General features: G+C 40.2%; 2 protein-coding genes across 2 annotated transcripts; both read left to right on the top strand.

Moving 5' to 3' along the window:
• Window positions 1-580: 580 nt before the first annotated feature.
• LOC116801268 (uncharacterized protein K02A2.6-like) lies at window positions 581-3,906 on the top strand. Its single transcript, XM_032719647.1, has one exon. The coding sequence runs from the start codon at window positions 1,843-1,845 to the stop codon at window positions 3,832-3,834; it is 1,992 nt and encodes a 663-aa protein (XP_032575538.1). The 5' UTR covers window positions 581-1,842; the 3' UTR covers window positions 3,835-3,906.
• Window positions 3,907-6,144: 2,238 nt separating this feature from the next.
• LOC116801267 lies at window positions 6,145-12,096 on the top strand. Its single transcript, XM_032719646.1, has 2 exons — window positions 6,145-7,014; window positions 11,929-12,096. The coding sequence occupies exons 1-2, from the start codon at window positions 6,776-6,778 to the stop codon at window positions 12,083-12,085; spliced, it is 396 nt and encodes a 131-aa protein (XP_032575537.1). The 5' UTR covers window positions 6,145-6,775; the 3' UTR covers window positions 12,086-12,096.
• Window positions 12,097-15,163: the final 3,067 nt, after the last annotated feature.

A 15,163-nucleotide genomic window follows, 5' to 3' on the forward strand; every position in this document is an offset into this window, starting at 1 on the left:
CATATCTATGTATCACCCTGGATAAACGGCTCACCTTTTGGCCGCATCTAAAAAACACAGTAAAAAAATGTGGCCACAGATCACAACAGCTGAGATGGCTCATGAATAGAAGGAGCACTCTTTCGATGAGGTGCAAAAGAGCTGTGTATGCGCGATACAGTATCGTACCGATATGGTTATACGGGATACAGATTTGGGGAATTGCAGCCAAATCGAATTATAATCGTATCCAGGTGATGCAAAATCGCGCATTACGACAAATATCCAACTGCCCCTGGTATGTACGTAACTCTACACTCCATAAAGACCTCAATATTCACACAGTTGAGTTACAAATTGGGAGACACACAAGTCGATATAGTGACAGATTACTGAGCCATAGCAGTCTTCTTGCAAGACGTCTCATCCCCGCTCGACCTCTGAGACGACTTAAACGGCAAGGCTTCGCCAAGACAATTGGGCAACAGTGAAAACTATTCATTTATGTTCCTACTTCACTTATTTTATTTTTATAGTGTTTGGTAATTCATAAGAATATTTCTCCACACTGTGATGTTAAGATACAAAATTATGATGTACGGATTCTTCACTTAATAAATATTAATAAAACAAAAAAATTTTACTAAATATACCTCCACAAATCCTCATTCTCTTATATCGTCCGTCGTTAAACTGCTGTTTATTGCTTTCAAAATTAAAAAAAAAATACTACAATACAATACACAAATTATATTACACAACCAATAGAACAAAGATTCAAAAATATGAACTAAACATCCCAAATGAGAAAAGAAAAACACTTCGTTCCAAAAATAAATAAAAAAATGTTTCGACATACTTATTCATTTAACCAAAAATATTGCATGCGCAAAGCAGAGAGCCCAGACCCAAAAAACCCAAAAAAAAAACATTTTAAACATAAAAACACCCACACTTTTATTAATACAAAGATAACCAATTATTAATTATATCTTATATATATATTATATCTTACATACCCATTAACTTTTTAATAACAAGCATGATTTAGTCCCCGAATAACTGGTAAGGTGTATCTAGTAACCTAGTGAATGTGAGAACTCAAAATTTCGTAACTTATTTGGCATATCGATAGATATTGGAGAATATAATGAAAAAGATCGAATTGTTTTGGGAGATTTCTGTGTAGCTTGTGGGCGTTAGATTGGGCATGCAGAAAGTTTTTGACTAATCGATAGAAATTTACAAAACATACAAAAATATAAAAAAATATTAAAACATTTTTCAAAAGTGTGGGCGTGGGAAAGAGTTGTTTTACATATCGAGAGAATATTACAAGTTTAACAAAAAAATGAAAATATATAATCTAGAATGTTGAGATTAAGCATGCTACCATCAACATTTGGAACATTTGGAAACTAACTTCCCCCTGCCGTTTACATACTTTTCAACGAATCTAGTACTCTAGTACCCTTTTACTCTACGAGTAACGGCAATAAATAATAATTATTATTTTTATATATTTTTACTGCAAAGCAACTTTTTTCTAAATTCTTATATATATATGTCATCATCATTATTAGTCTTATTTTTATTTTCTATGTTCCATCTCTCATAAATAAAATTCGTATCGAGCTGTTCTTGTCTTCGTTTCTTTTTGATCGCTGTTCGCTGTGTTCCGTTATGCGAGTTTAACGGATTTTGCTCTGTTCTACATAGCCTCGGTTCGACGATGCGTTAGAGTGAGACAAATGCTTGTCCTGTGGTGGGTTCGGACCAGCATGTATCAAGCGAGATAGAGCGATGTTGAAATGTACACGGGTCACTTATGTTTGAAAACTCTGAGAAAGGAGACGCGTGAATATGTCGCAACCGAGGAAGTGTACGACTCGCGGGCGGAGCGCGGCAACAGAGGACCCCGAAACAGTTAACTTCCCGACATCAGAAGTGGGATCGCCTCAGCCCCAAGCCATCACTGATGATCGCCTGTCCACAATTTTAGAAATGCAGCATCGTAATCTATTGGAAATTGTAAATGCCGTGAGGGGCTCGCAGACTACACAAGTAGTTGTACTACCCAAGTTCAACCCTGAGTCCGCCGGGTCAAGTGCAGCCACTTGGTGCTCTACAGTGGACCTTATTGTAGGAGAAAATCCTCTGGATGGCAGTGCTTTGCTCATGGCCTTAACCAAATCATTGGAGGGCAGTGCTTCTAATTGGCTGTCACAAATTTGTTTCGCCGGAATGACTTGGAGCCAATTTCAAGAAATGTTCCTTCAGCAGTATGAAGGCAATGAGACGCCAGCAGCAACAGTCTTTAATGTATTAAACGGGCGGCCAAACGACGGCGAATGTCTTGCGCTGTATGGTAGCCGATTAATAACAACACTTATGGCAAAATGGAAGTCTATGACCGCAGAAGAAATTGCAGTGTCTGTTGCCCTGGCACATGCTGCAAATATAGATGGTAGGCTGCAACGCACTGTGTTCACAACTACTGTCAAAACACGCAACGAGTTGCAGAACGAGCTAAGAGCGTTTTCGTATGGCAAGAGGAAGGACCATCCCGTTCCAGAAAATTCTACCAGCAAAAGAGCTCGCCTACACCCAAATGTTAAGTGCCACTTTTGTGGAAAAATTGGCCACAAGATAGCTGACTGCCGCTCCATGAAAAACAACTTAAAGAATCAAAAAGGATCTAGTTCGAGTATTGGGCGCTTATCTGACTCTAAACCTGGGTCAATTACTTGCTATAGATGTGGAAACCAGGGGCATATAGCGTCAGCTTGCCCTGCAAGACAATCGTTGTCAAACCAAACTAAAGCCGACGAGAAGCGTGTCAACGTGTGTCACGTAGTCGAGCCAATTGGAACATTGATATCATCTGGTGAGTCGTATCCATTTTATTTCGACTCTGGAGCCGAATGCTCACTTGTAAGAGAATCTGTGTCCACCCAACTCTCGGGCACACGAATTAACAACATTGTAGTTTTAAAGGGTATCGGAAATAATACTGTTACCAGTACATTACAAATTTTGTCAAACGTAACAATAAGTGGTTACTGTCTCGAAGTGCTTTTTCACGTAATTCTTAATGATTGCATTAATTATAATATTATAATTGGACGCGAAATTTTAAGTCAGGGATTTAGTGCTACTATAACAATAGATAAAATAGAGTTATGTAAAACAAGGTCTGTGCAAACCCTATCTGCTTTGAGTAGTAGTTTTAGTCTTGAAAATGTTAATACCGAATTGTGTGGCGAGGATAGGAAAATCTTGGTAAATCTTTTGAATGAATTCTGTGACTCATTTATAGACGGTTTTCCCAAAAATCGTGTTACAACTGGCGAATTAGAAGTACGCTTAATTGATCCAATAAAAACTGTACACAGACGACCGTACCGACTTAGTATAGAGGAAAAACAAATTGTCCGAAACAAGGTTAATGAGCTGCTGTTAGCTAACATCATCCGTCCTAGCAGCTCACCGTTCGCCAGTCCAGTTTTACTCGTTAAAAAGAAAAATGGTTCTGATCGTCTTTGCGTGGATTACCGCGAACTAAATACAAACACAGTTGCAGAGAAATATCCCTTACCACTAATTAGTGACCAAATATCTAGGTTGCGTGGAGCAAGTTTCTTTAGTTGCTTGGATATGGCCAGCGGGTTTCATCAGATACCTATTCACGCAAATTCAATTGAGCGCACGGCTTTTGTGACACCTGACGGCCAATTCGAATTTCTAACTATGCCCTTCGGGTTAAAGAATGCCCCATCCGTGTTCCAGCGTGCAGTTATGAAAGCTTTGGGTGAGCTTGCCCACTTATCGTTATCGTTTATATGGACGATATAATGATTATCGCAGAAACAAAAGAAGAAGCTTTTGTAAGGTTAAGGACAGTTTTGAAAATATTATCGCAGGCTGGGTTTTCTTTTAATATCGGAAAATGTTCATTCCTGAAATCTTGCGTTGAATATCTGGGGTTTGTGGTAAAAGAGGGCGAAATAAGACCAAATCCATCTAAGATAAAAGCATTAGTCGCTTTACCGCCTCCGCAGTCTGTTACCCAAGTAAGACAATTTATTGGCCTAGCCTCTTATTTTAGGCAGTTTGTGCCAAAGTTTTCAGAAATCATGAAACCCTTATATAGACTGACCTGCAAAAACAAAATATTTGAATGGAAACTTGAACACGAACAAATTCGTCAAAAAGTCACTAAATTGCTTACAGATGAGCCCGTCCTTGTTATCTTCGATCCTCGGCATCCCATTGAACTGCATACAGATGCCAGTATGGATGGCTACGGAGCAATTCTACTCCACAAAATAGATAATAAACGTCGTGTAGTTGAGTATTACAGCAAACAAACATCCTTGACGGAATCTCGATATCATTCGTACGAGCTTGAAACTTTAGCTGTGTATAACTCCATGAGACACTTTCGTCACTATTTACATGGGCGACGATTTGTTGTTTTTACAGACTGTAATTCCCTAAAAGCTACTCGCAACAAGACTGAACTAACGCCGAGAGTACACCGTTGGTGGGCATATATGCAGTCCTTCGACTTTGACATAGAATATAGACCTGGTGCCAAAATGGCACATGTTGATTTCTTGTCACGCAATCCACTGCCAACTGCTCGGGTTATTACTGGTGAGGAAGAAAAACATGTTCTATTGGCCAAAATAACGGACAACTGGTTACTTGCAGAACAACAAAAGGATTCAGAGATTTCCACGATTGTTGTTAAAATACAGAACAATGAATTGGGTGAGAGCTTGGCAAAAAGTTATGAATTACGCTCGAAAATGCTTTTTCGCAAAATTCAAAGGAACGGTAAAACTCGTTGCCTGCCAGTTGTCCCCAGATCATTCAGATGGTCAGTAGTGAACCATGTCCATGAAGCAGTTGTACATCTTGGGTGGGAAAAGACTTTAGACAAAATGTACGAATTTTACTGGTTTGAGAACATGGCCAAATATGTTCGTAAGTTCGTTGATAATTGCATTACGTGTAAGTTAACTAAGCCTCCGTCAGGAAAATTGCCAATCGAACTCCACCCCATACCAAAAGTAGAAATTCCATGGCACACGATCCATATAGATATTAAAATTAAGCGGCAAGAGGGATCAAAAGGAATATATTATCGTTCTGATTGACGCGTTTACAAATTTTGTTTGTTTGCACCACACGGTAAACATTAATAGTGAGAGTTGTATAGACGCCTTGAAGGCGTCAATCTCCGTATTCGGTGTACCAACACGAATAATTGCAGATCAGGGTAAATGCTTTACAGGCTCTTGTTTCAGTGAATTCTGTTCCATGCAAAAAATTCAACTACACTTAATTGCAACAGGGGCTAGTCGTGCCAATGGACAGGTAGAACGCGTTATGAGTGTGCTTAAACGCATGCTTACGGCTGTAGAGAGCAGCCATCGTTCTTGGCAAGATGCCTTAGGAGAGATACAACTAGCTATAAATTGTACTACAAATCGCATAACGAAAGCCAGTCCTCTTGAATTACTAATCGGAAAAGAATGTAGACCATTTAATATGTTACCAATATGTGAACAAGTTAATAAAGTCGATGTAAATATTATAAGAAATATCGCGAGAGAAAATATTAAGAAGAACGCCTTGTATGAAAAAACTAGATTCGATAAGCACAAAGCCAAATTTGATAACTTTAGTGTTGGCGATTATGTTTTACTTAAGAACGAAGAAAGGCACCAAACAAAATTAGACCAAAAATATAAAGGACCTTTCCTCGTGACAGAGGTACTTGAGGGAGATCGTTATATTTTAAAATCTTTAACTAATAAGCGGACTTATAAGTACCCACATGAAGCTTTGCACAGTATGCCAACAGAGGAGATCCCCAAAGAGTTAGATCTATGTGACGATCAAGAAAACGTTGAAAGAGACGTTAGAAATCCCTTGGTGGATTCCAATGTGTATGAAAACGTTGAAAGAGACGTTAGAAATCCCTTGGTGGATTCCAATGTGGATGAAAACGTTGAAAGAGACGTTAGAAATCCCTTGGTGGATTCCAATGTGGATGAGAACGTTGAAAGAGACGTTAGAAATCCGTTGGTGGATGCCAATGTGAGCGAAAAGTTACTGAGTTGTTTGAAGACTCAAGTGAATGAGAGGCATTGATGGATTTCAATGCGAGATTGGGGACACATGCAACGTCGCCAAGTTGCCAGTGCTAGTAGGTACACGTGTTACTGTGTTGACTTATTTGATGTCTGGTGACTGGCGGCGTGGCGGGTTGAATTGTCCTAGTGTGTTGCTAATAATAACAAACGATCTTCTTGGTACTTCTGTCACTCGAGTTGGTCGATAACAAGAAAAATAAAACAAAAAAAAAAAAAAAAAGAGAACCTTTACTAATACTCTGAATTACGTTTAATGTTATCTTTCTAGATTAAGCTTGTTTAATTTCAAAACTTATATTACATACGAGGACGTGTGCTGGTCAGGAAGGCCGTATCGCATCATTATTAGTCTTATTTTTATTTTCTATGTTCCATCTCTAATAAATAAAATTCGTATCGAGCTGTTCTTGTATTCGTTTCTTTTTGATCGCTGTTCGCTGTGTTCCGTTATGCGAGTTTAACGGATTTTGCTCTGTTCTACATAGCCTCGGTTCGACGATGCGTTAGAGTGAGACAAATGCTTGTCCTGTGGTGGGTTCGGACCAGCATGTATCAAGCGAGATAGAGCGATGTTGAAATGTACACGGGTCACTTATGTTTGAAAACTCTGAGAAAGGAGACGCGTGAATATGTCGCAACCGAGGAAGTGTACGACTCGCGGGCGGAGCGCGGCAACAGAGGACCCCGAAACAGTTAACTTCCCGACATCAGAAGTGGGATCGCCTCAGCCCCAAGCCATCACTGATGATCGCCTGTCCACAATTTTAGAAATGCAGCATCGTAATCTATTGGAAATTGTAAATGCCGTGAGGGGCTCGCAGACTACACAAGTAGTTGTACTACCCAAGTTCAACCCTGAGTCCGCCGGGTCAAGTGCAGCCACTTGGTGCTCTACAGTGGACCTTATTGTAGGAGAAAATCCTCTGGATGGCAGTGCTTTGCTCATGGCCTTAACCAAATCATTGGAGGGCAGTGCTTCTAATTGGCTGTCACAAATTTGTTTCGCCGGAATGACTTGGAGCCAATTTCAAGAAATGTTCCTTCAGCAGTATGAAGGCAATGAGACGCCAGCAGCAACAGTCTTTAATGTATTAAACGGGCGGCCAAACGACGGCGAATGTCTTGCGCTGTATGGTAGCCGATTAATAACAACACTTATGGCAAAATGGAAGTCTATGACCGCAGAAGAAATTGCAGTGTCTGTTGCCCTGGCACATGCTGCAAATATAGATGGTAGGCTGCAACGCACTGTGTTCACAACTACTGTCAAAACACGCAACGAGTTGCAGAACGAGCTAAGAGCGTTTTCGTATGGCAAGAGGAAGGACCATCCCGTTCCAAAAAATTCTACCAGCAAAAGAGCTCGCCTACACCCAAATGTTAAGTGCCACTTTTGTGGAAAAATTGGCCACAAGATAGCTGACTGCCGCTCCATGAAAAACAACTTAAAGAATCAAAAAGGATCTAGTTCGAGTATTGGGCGCTTATCTGACTCTAAGCCTGGGTCAATTACTTGCTATAGATGTGGAAACCAGGGGCATATAGCGTCAGCTTGCCCTGCAAGACAATCGTTGTCAAACCAAACTAAAGCCGACGAGAAGCGTGTCAACGTGTGTCACGTAGTCGAGCCAATTGGGACATTGATATCATCTGGTGAGTCGTATCCATTTTATTTCGACTCTGGAGCCGAATGCTCACTTGTAAGAGAATCTGTGTCCACCCAACTCTCGGGCACACGAATTAACAACATTGTAGTTTTAAAGGGTATCGGAAATAATACTGTTACCAGTACATTACAAATTTTGTCAAACGTAACAATAAGTGGTTACTGTCTCGAAGTGCTTTTTCACGTAATTCTTAATGATTGCATTAATTATAATATTATAATTGGACGCGAAATTTTAAGTCAGGGATTTAGTGCTACTATAACAATAGATAAAATAGAGTTATGTAAAACAAGGTCTGTGCAAACCCTATCTGCTTTGAGTAGTAGTTTTAGTCTTGAAAATGTTAATACCGAATTGTGTGGCGAGGATAGGAAAATCTTGGTAAATCTTTTGAATGAATTCTGTGACTCATTTATAGACGGTTTTCCCAAAAATCGTGTTACAACTGGCGAATTAGAAGTACGCTTAATTGATCCAATAAAAACTGTACACAGACGACCGTACCGACTTAGTATACAGGAAAAACAAATTGTCCGAAACAAGGTTAATAAGCTGCTGTTAGCTAACATCATCCGTCCTAGCAGCTCACCGTTCGCCAGTCCAGTTTTACTCGTTAAAAAGAAAAATGGTTCTGATCGTCTTTGCGTGGATTACCGCGAACTAAATACAAACACAGTTGCAGAGAAATATCCCTTACCACTAATTAGTGACCAAATATCTAGGTTGCGTGGAGCAAGTTTCTTTAGTTGCTTGGATATGGCCAGCGGGTTTCATCAGATACCTATTCACGCAAATTCAATTGAGCGCACGGCTTTTGTGACACCTGACGGCCAATTCGAATTTCTAACTATGCCCTTCCGGTTAAAGAATGCCCCATCCGTGTTCCAGCGTGCAGTTATGAAAGCTTTGGGTGAGCTTGCCCACTTATCGTTATCGTTTATATGGACGATATAATGATTATCGCAGAAACAAAAGAAGAAGCTTTTGTAAGGTTAAGGACAGTTTTGAAAATATTATCGCAGGCTGGGTTTTCTTTTAATATCGGAAAATGTTCATTCCTGAAATCTTGCGTTGAATATCTGGGGTTTGTGGTAAAAGAGGGCGAAATAAGACCAAATCCATCTAAGATAAAAACATTAGTCGCTTTACCGCCTCCGCAGTCTGTTACCCAAGTAAGACAATTTATTGGCCTAGCCTCTTATTTTAGGCAGTTTGTGCCAAAGTTTTCAGAAATCATGAAACCCTTATATAGACTGAAAACAAAATATTTGAATGGAAACTTGAACACGAACAAATTCGTCAAAAAGTCACTAAATTGCTTACAGATGAGCCCGTCCTTGTTATCTTCGATCCTCGGCATCCCATTGAACTGCATACAGATGCCAGTATGGATGGCTACGGAGCAATTCTACTCCACAAAATAGATAATAAACGTCGTGTAGTTGAGTATTACAGCAAACAAACATCCTTGACGGAATCTCGATATCATTCGTACGAGCTTGAAACTTTAGCTGTGTATAACTCCATGAGACACTTTCGTCACTATTTACATGGGCGACGATTTGTTGTTTTTACAGACTGTAATTCCCTAAAAGCTACTCGCAACAAGACTGAACTAACGCCGAGAGTACACCGTTGGTGGGCATATATGCAGTCCTTCGACTTTGACATAGAATATAGACCTGGTGCCAAAATGGCACATGTTGATTTCTTGTCACGCAATCCACTGCCAACTGCTCGGGTTATTACTGGTGAGGAAGAAAAACATGTTCTATTGGCCAAAATAACGGACAACTGGTTACTTGCAGAACAACAAAAGGATTCAGAGATTTCCACGATTGTTGTTAAAATACAGAACAATGAATTGGGTGAGAGCTTGGCAAAAAGTTATGAATTACGCTCGAAAATGCTTTTTCGCAAAATTCAAAGGAACGGTAAAACTCGTTGCCTGCCAGTTGTCCCCAGATCATTCAGATGGTCAGTAGTGAACCATGTCCATGAAGCAGTTGTACATCTTGGGTGGGAAAAGACTTTAGACAAAATGTACGAATTTTACTGGTTTGAGAACATGGCCAAATATGTTCGTAAGTTCGTTGATAATTGCATTACGTGTAAGTTAACTAAGCCTCCGTCAGGAAAATTGCCAATCGAACTCCACCCCATACCAAAAGTAGAAATTCCATGGCACACGATCCATATAGATATTAAAATTAAGCGGCAAGAGGGATCAAAAGGAATATATTATCGTTCTGATTGACGCGTTTACAAATTTTGTTTGTTTGCACCACACGGTAAACATTAATAGTGAGAGTTGTATAGACGCCTTGAAGGCGTCAATCTCCGTATTCGGTGTACCAACACGAATAATTGCAGATCAGGGTAAATGCTTTACAGGCTCTTGTTTCAGTGAATTCTGTTCCATGCAAAAAATTCAACTACACTTAATTGCAACAGGGGCTAGTCGTGCCAATGGACAGGTAGAACGCGTTATGAGTGTGCTTAAACGCATGCTTACGGCTGTAGAGAGCAGCCATCGTTCTTGGCAAGATGCCTTAGGAGAGATACAACTAGCTATAAATTGTACTACAAATCGCATAACGAAAGCCAGTCCTCTTGAATTACTAATCGGAAAAGAATGTAGACCATTTAATATGTTACCAATATGTGAACAAGTTAATAAAGTCGATGTAAATATTATAAGAAATATCGCGAGAGAAAATATTAAGAAGAACGCCTTGTATGAAAAAACTAGATTCGATAAGCACAAAGCCAAATTTGATAACTTTAGTGTTGGCGATTATGTTTTACTTAAGAACGAAGAAAGGCACCAAACAAAATTAGACCAAAAATATAAAGGACCTTTCCTCGTGACAGAGGTACTTGAGGGAGATCGTTATATTTTAAAATCTTTAACTAATAAGCGGACTTATAAGTACCCACATGAAGCTTTGCACAGTATGCCAACAGAGGAGATCCCCAAAGAGTTAGATCTATGTGACGATCAAGAAAACGTTGAAAGAGACGTTAGAAATCCCTTGGTGGATTCCAATGTGTATGAAAACGTTGAAAGAGACGTTAGAAATCCCTTGGTGGATTCCAATGTGGATGAAAACGTTGAAAGAGACGTTAGAAATCCCTTGGTGGATTCCAATGTGGATGAGAACGTTGAAAGAGACGTTAGAAATCCGTTGGTGGATGCCAATGTGAGCGAAAAGTTACTGAGTTGTTTGAAGACTCAAGTGAATGAGAGGCATTGATGGATTTCAATGCGAGATTGGGGACACATGCAACGTCGCCAAGTTGCCAGTGCTAGTAGGTACACGTGTTACTGTGTTGACTTATTTGATGTCTGGTGACTGGCGGCGTGGCGGGTTGAATTGTCCTAGTGTGTTGCTAATAATAACAAACGATCTTCTTGGTACTTCTGTCACTCGAGTTGGTCGATAACAAGAAAAATAAAACAAAAAAAAAAAAAAAAGAGAACCTTTACTAATACTCTGAATTACGTTTAATGTTATCTTTCTAGATTAAGCTTGTTTAATTTCAAAACTTATATTACATACGAGGACGTGTGCTGGTCAGGAAGGCCGTATCGCATCATTATTAGTCTTATTTTTATTTTCTATGTTCCATCTCTAATAAATAAAATTCGTATCGAGCTGTTCTTGTATTCGTTTCTTTTTGATCGCTGTTCGCTGTGTTCCGTTATGCGAGTTTAACGGATTTTGCTCTGTTCTACATAGCCTCGGTTCGACGATGCGTTAGAGTGAGACAAATGCTTGTCCTGTGGTGGGTTCGGACCAGCATGTATCAAGCGAGATAGAGCGATGTTGAAATGTACACGGGTCACTTATGTTTGAAAACTCTGAGAAAGGAGACGCGTGAATATGTCGCAACCGAGGAAGTGTACGACTCGCGGGCGGAGCGCGGCAACAAAGGACCCCGAAACAGTTAACTTCCCGACATCAGAAGTGGGATCGCCTCAGCCCCAAGCCATCACTGATGATCGCCTGTCCACAATTTTAGAAATGCAGCATCGTAATCTATTGGAAATTGTAAATGCCGTGAGGGCAACAAGTAGTTGTACTACCCAAGTTCAACCCTGAGTCCGCCAGGTCAAGTGCAGCCACTTGGTGCTCTACAGTGGACCTTATTGTAGGAGAAAATCCTCTGGATGGCAGTGCTTTGCTCATGGCCTTAACCAAATCATTGGAGGGCAGTGCTTCTAATTGGCTGTCACAAATTTGTTTCGCCGGAATGACTTGGAGCTAATTTCAAGAAATGTTCCTTCAGCAGTATGAAGGCAATGAGACGCCAGCAGCAACAGTCTTTAATGTATTAAACGGGCGGCCAAACGACGGCGAATGTCTTGCGCTGTATGGTAGCCGATTAATAACAACACTTATGGCAAAATGGAAGTCTATGACCGCAGAAGAAATTGCAGTGTCTGTTGCCCTGGCACATGCTGCAAATATAGATGGTAGGCTGCAACGCACTGTGTTCACAACTACTGTCAAAACACGCAACGAGTTGCAGAACGAGCTAAGAGCGTTTTCGTATGGCAAGAGGAAGGACCATCCCGTTCCAAAAAATTCTACCAGCAAAAGAGCTCGCCTACACCCAAATGTTAAGTGCCACTTTTGTGGAAAAATTGGCCACAAGATAGCTGACTGCCGCTCCATGAAAAACAACTTAAAGAATCAAAAAGGATCTAGTTCGAGTATTGGGCGCTTATCTGACTCTAAGCCTGGGTCAATTACTTGCTATAGATGTGGAAACCAGGGGCATATAGCGTCAGCTTGCCCTGCAAGACAATCGTTGTCAAACCAAACTAAAGCCGACGAGAAGCGTGTCAACGTGTGTCACGTAGTCGAGCCAATTGGGACATTGATATCATCTGGTGAGTCGTATCCATTTTATTTCGACTCTGGAGCCGAATGCTCACTTGTAAGAGAATCTGTGTCCACCCAACTCTCGGGCACACGAATTAACAACATTGTAGTTTTAAAGGGTATCGGAAATAATACTGTTACCAGTACATTACAAATTTTGTCAAACGTAACAATAAGTGGTTACTGTCTCGAAGTGCTTTTTCACGTAATTCTTAATGATTGCATTAATTATAATATTATAATTGGACGCGAAATTTTAAGTCAGGGATTTAGTGCTACTATAACAATAGATAAAATAGAGTTATGTAAAACAAGGTCTGTGCAAACCCTATCTGCTTTGAGTAGTAGTTTTAGTCTTGAAAATGTTAATACCGAATTGTGTGGCGAGGATAGGAAAATCTTGGTAAATCTTTTGAATGAATTCTGTGACTCATTTATAGACGGTTTTCCCAAAAATCGTGTTACAACTGGCGAATTAGAAGTACGCTTAATTGATCCAATAAAAACTGTACACAGACGACCGTACCGACTTAGTATACAGGAAAAACAAATTGTCCGAAACAAGGTTAATAAGCTGCTGTTAGCTAACATCATCCGTCCTAGCAGCTCACCGTTCGCCAGTCCAGTTTTACTCGTTAAAAAGAAAAATGGTTCTGATCGTCTTTGCGTGGATTACCGCGAACTAAATACAAACACAGTTGCAGAGAAATATCCCTTACCACTAATTAGTGACCAAATATCTAGGTTGCGTGGAGCAAGTTTCTTTAGTTGCTTGGATATGGCCAGCGGGTTTCATCAGATACCTATTCACGCAAATTCAATTGAGCGCACGGCTTTTGTGACACCTGACGGCCAATTCGAATTTCTAACTATGCCCTTCGGGTTAAAGAATGCCCCATCCGCGTTCCAGCGTGCAGTTATGAAAGCTTTGGGTGAGCTTGCCCACTTATCGTTATCGTTTATATGGACGATATAATGATTATCGCAGAAACAAAAGAAGAAGCTTTTGTAAGGTTAAGGACAGTTTTGAAAATATTATCGCAGGCTGGGTTTTCTTTTAATATCGGAAAATGTTCATTCCTGACATCTTGCGTTGAATATCTGGGGTTTGTGGTAAAAGAGGGCGAAATAAGACCAAATCCATCTAAGATAAAAGCATTAGTCGCTTTACCGCCTCCGCAGTCTGTTACCCAAGTAAGACAATTTATTGGCCTAGCCTCTTATTTTAGGCAGTTTGTGCCAAAGTTTTCAGAAATCATGAAACCCTTATATAGACTGACCTGCAAAAACAAAATATTTGAATGGAAACTTGAACACGAACAAATTCGTCAAAAAGTCACTAAATTGCTTACAGATGAGCCCGTCCTTGTTATCTTCGATCCTCGGCATCCCATTGAACTGCATACAGATGCCAGTATGGATGGCTACGGAGCAATTCTACTCCACAAAATAGATAATAAACGTCGTGTAGTTGAGTATTACAGCAAACAAACATCCTTGACGGAATCTCGATATCATTCGTACGAGCTTGAAACTTTAGCTGTGTATAACTCCATGAGACACTTTCGTCACTATTTACATGGGCGACGATTTGTTGTTTTTACAGACTGTAATTCCCTAAAAGCTACTCGCAACAAGACTGAACTAACGCCGAGAGTACACCGTTGGTGGGCATATATGCAGTCCTTCGACTTTGACATAGAATATAGACCTGGTGCCAAAATGGCACATGTTGATTTCTTGTCACGCAATCCACTGCCAACTGCTCGGGTTATTACTGGTGAGGAAGAAAAACATGTTCTATTGGCCAAAATAACGGAAAACTGGTTACTTGCAGAACAACAAAAGGATTCAGAGATTTCCACGATTGTTGTTAAAATACAGAACAATGAATTGGGTGAGAGCTTGGCAAAAAGTTATGAATTACGCTCGAAAATGCTTTTTCGCAAAATTCAAAGGAACGGTAAAACTCGTTGCCTGCCAGTTGTCCCCAGATCATTCAGATGGTCAGTAGTGAACCATGTCCATGAAGCAGTTGTACATCTTGGGTGGGAAAAGACTTTAGACAAAATGTACGAATTTTACTGGTTTGAGAACATGGCCAAATATGTTCGTAAGTTCGTTGATAATTGCATTACGTGTAAGTTAACTAAGCCTCCGTCAGGAAAATTGCCAATCGAACTCCACCCCATACCAAAAGTAGAAATTCCATGGCACACGATCCATATAGATATTAAAATTAAGCGGCAAGAGGGATCAAAAGGAATATATTATCGTTCTGATTGACGCGTTTACAAATTTTGTTTGTTTGCACCACACGGTAAACATTAATAGTGAGAGTTGTATAGACGCCTTGAAGGCGTCAATCTCCGTATTCGGTGTACCAACACGAATAATTGCAGATCAGGGTAAATGCTTTACAGGCTCTTGTTTCAGTGAATTCTGTTCCATGCAAAAA

This window comes from Drosophila sechellia, chromosome 3L (genome assembly GCF_004382195.2).
Source record: "Drosophila sechellia strain sech25 chromosome 3L, ASM438219v1, whole genome shotgun sequence".
NCBI classification, from domain to species: domain Eukaryota; kingdom Metazoa; phylum Arthropoda; class Insecta; order Diptera; family Drosophilidae; genus Drosophila; species Drosophila sechellia.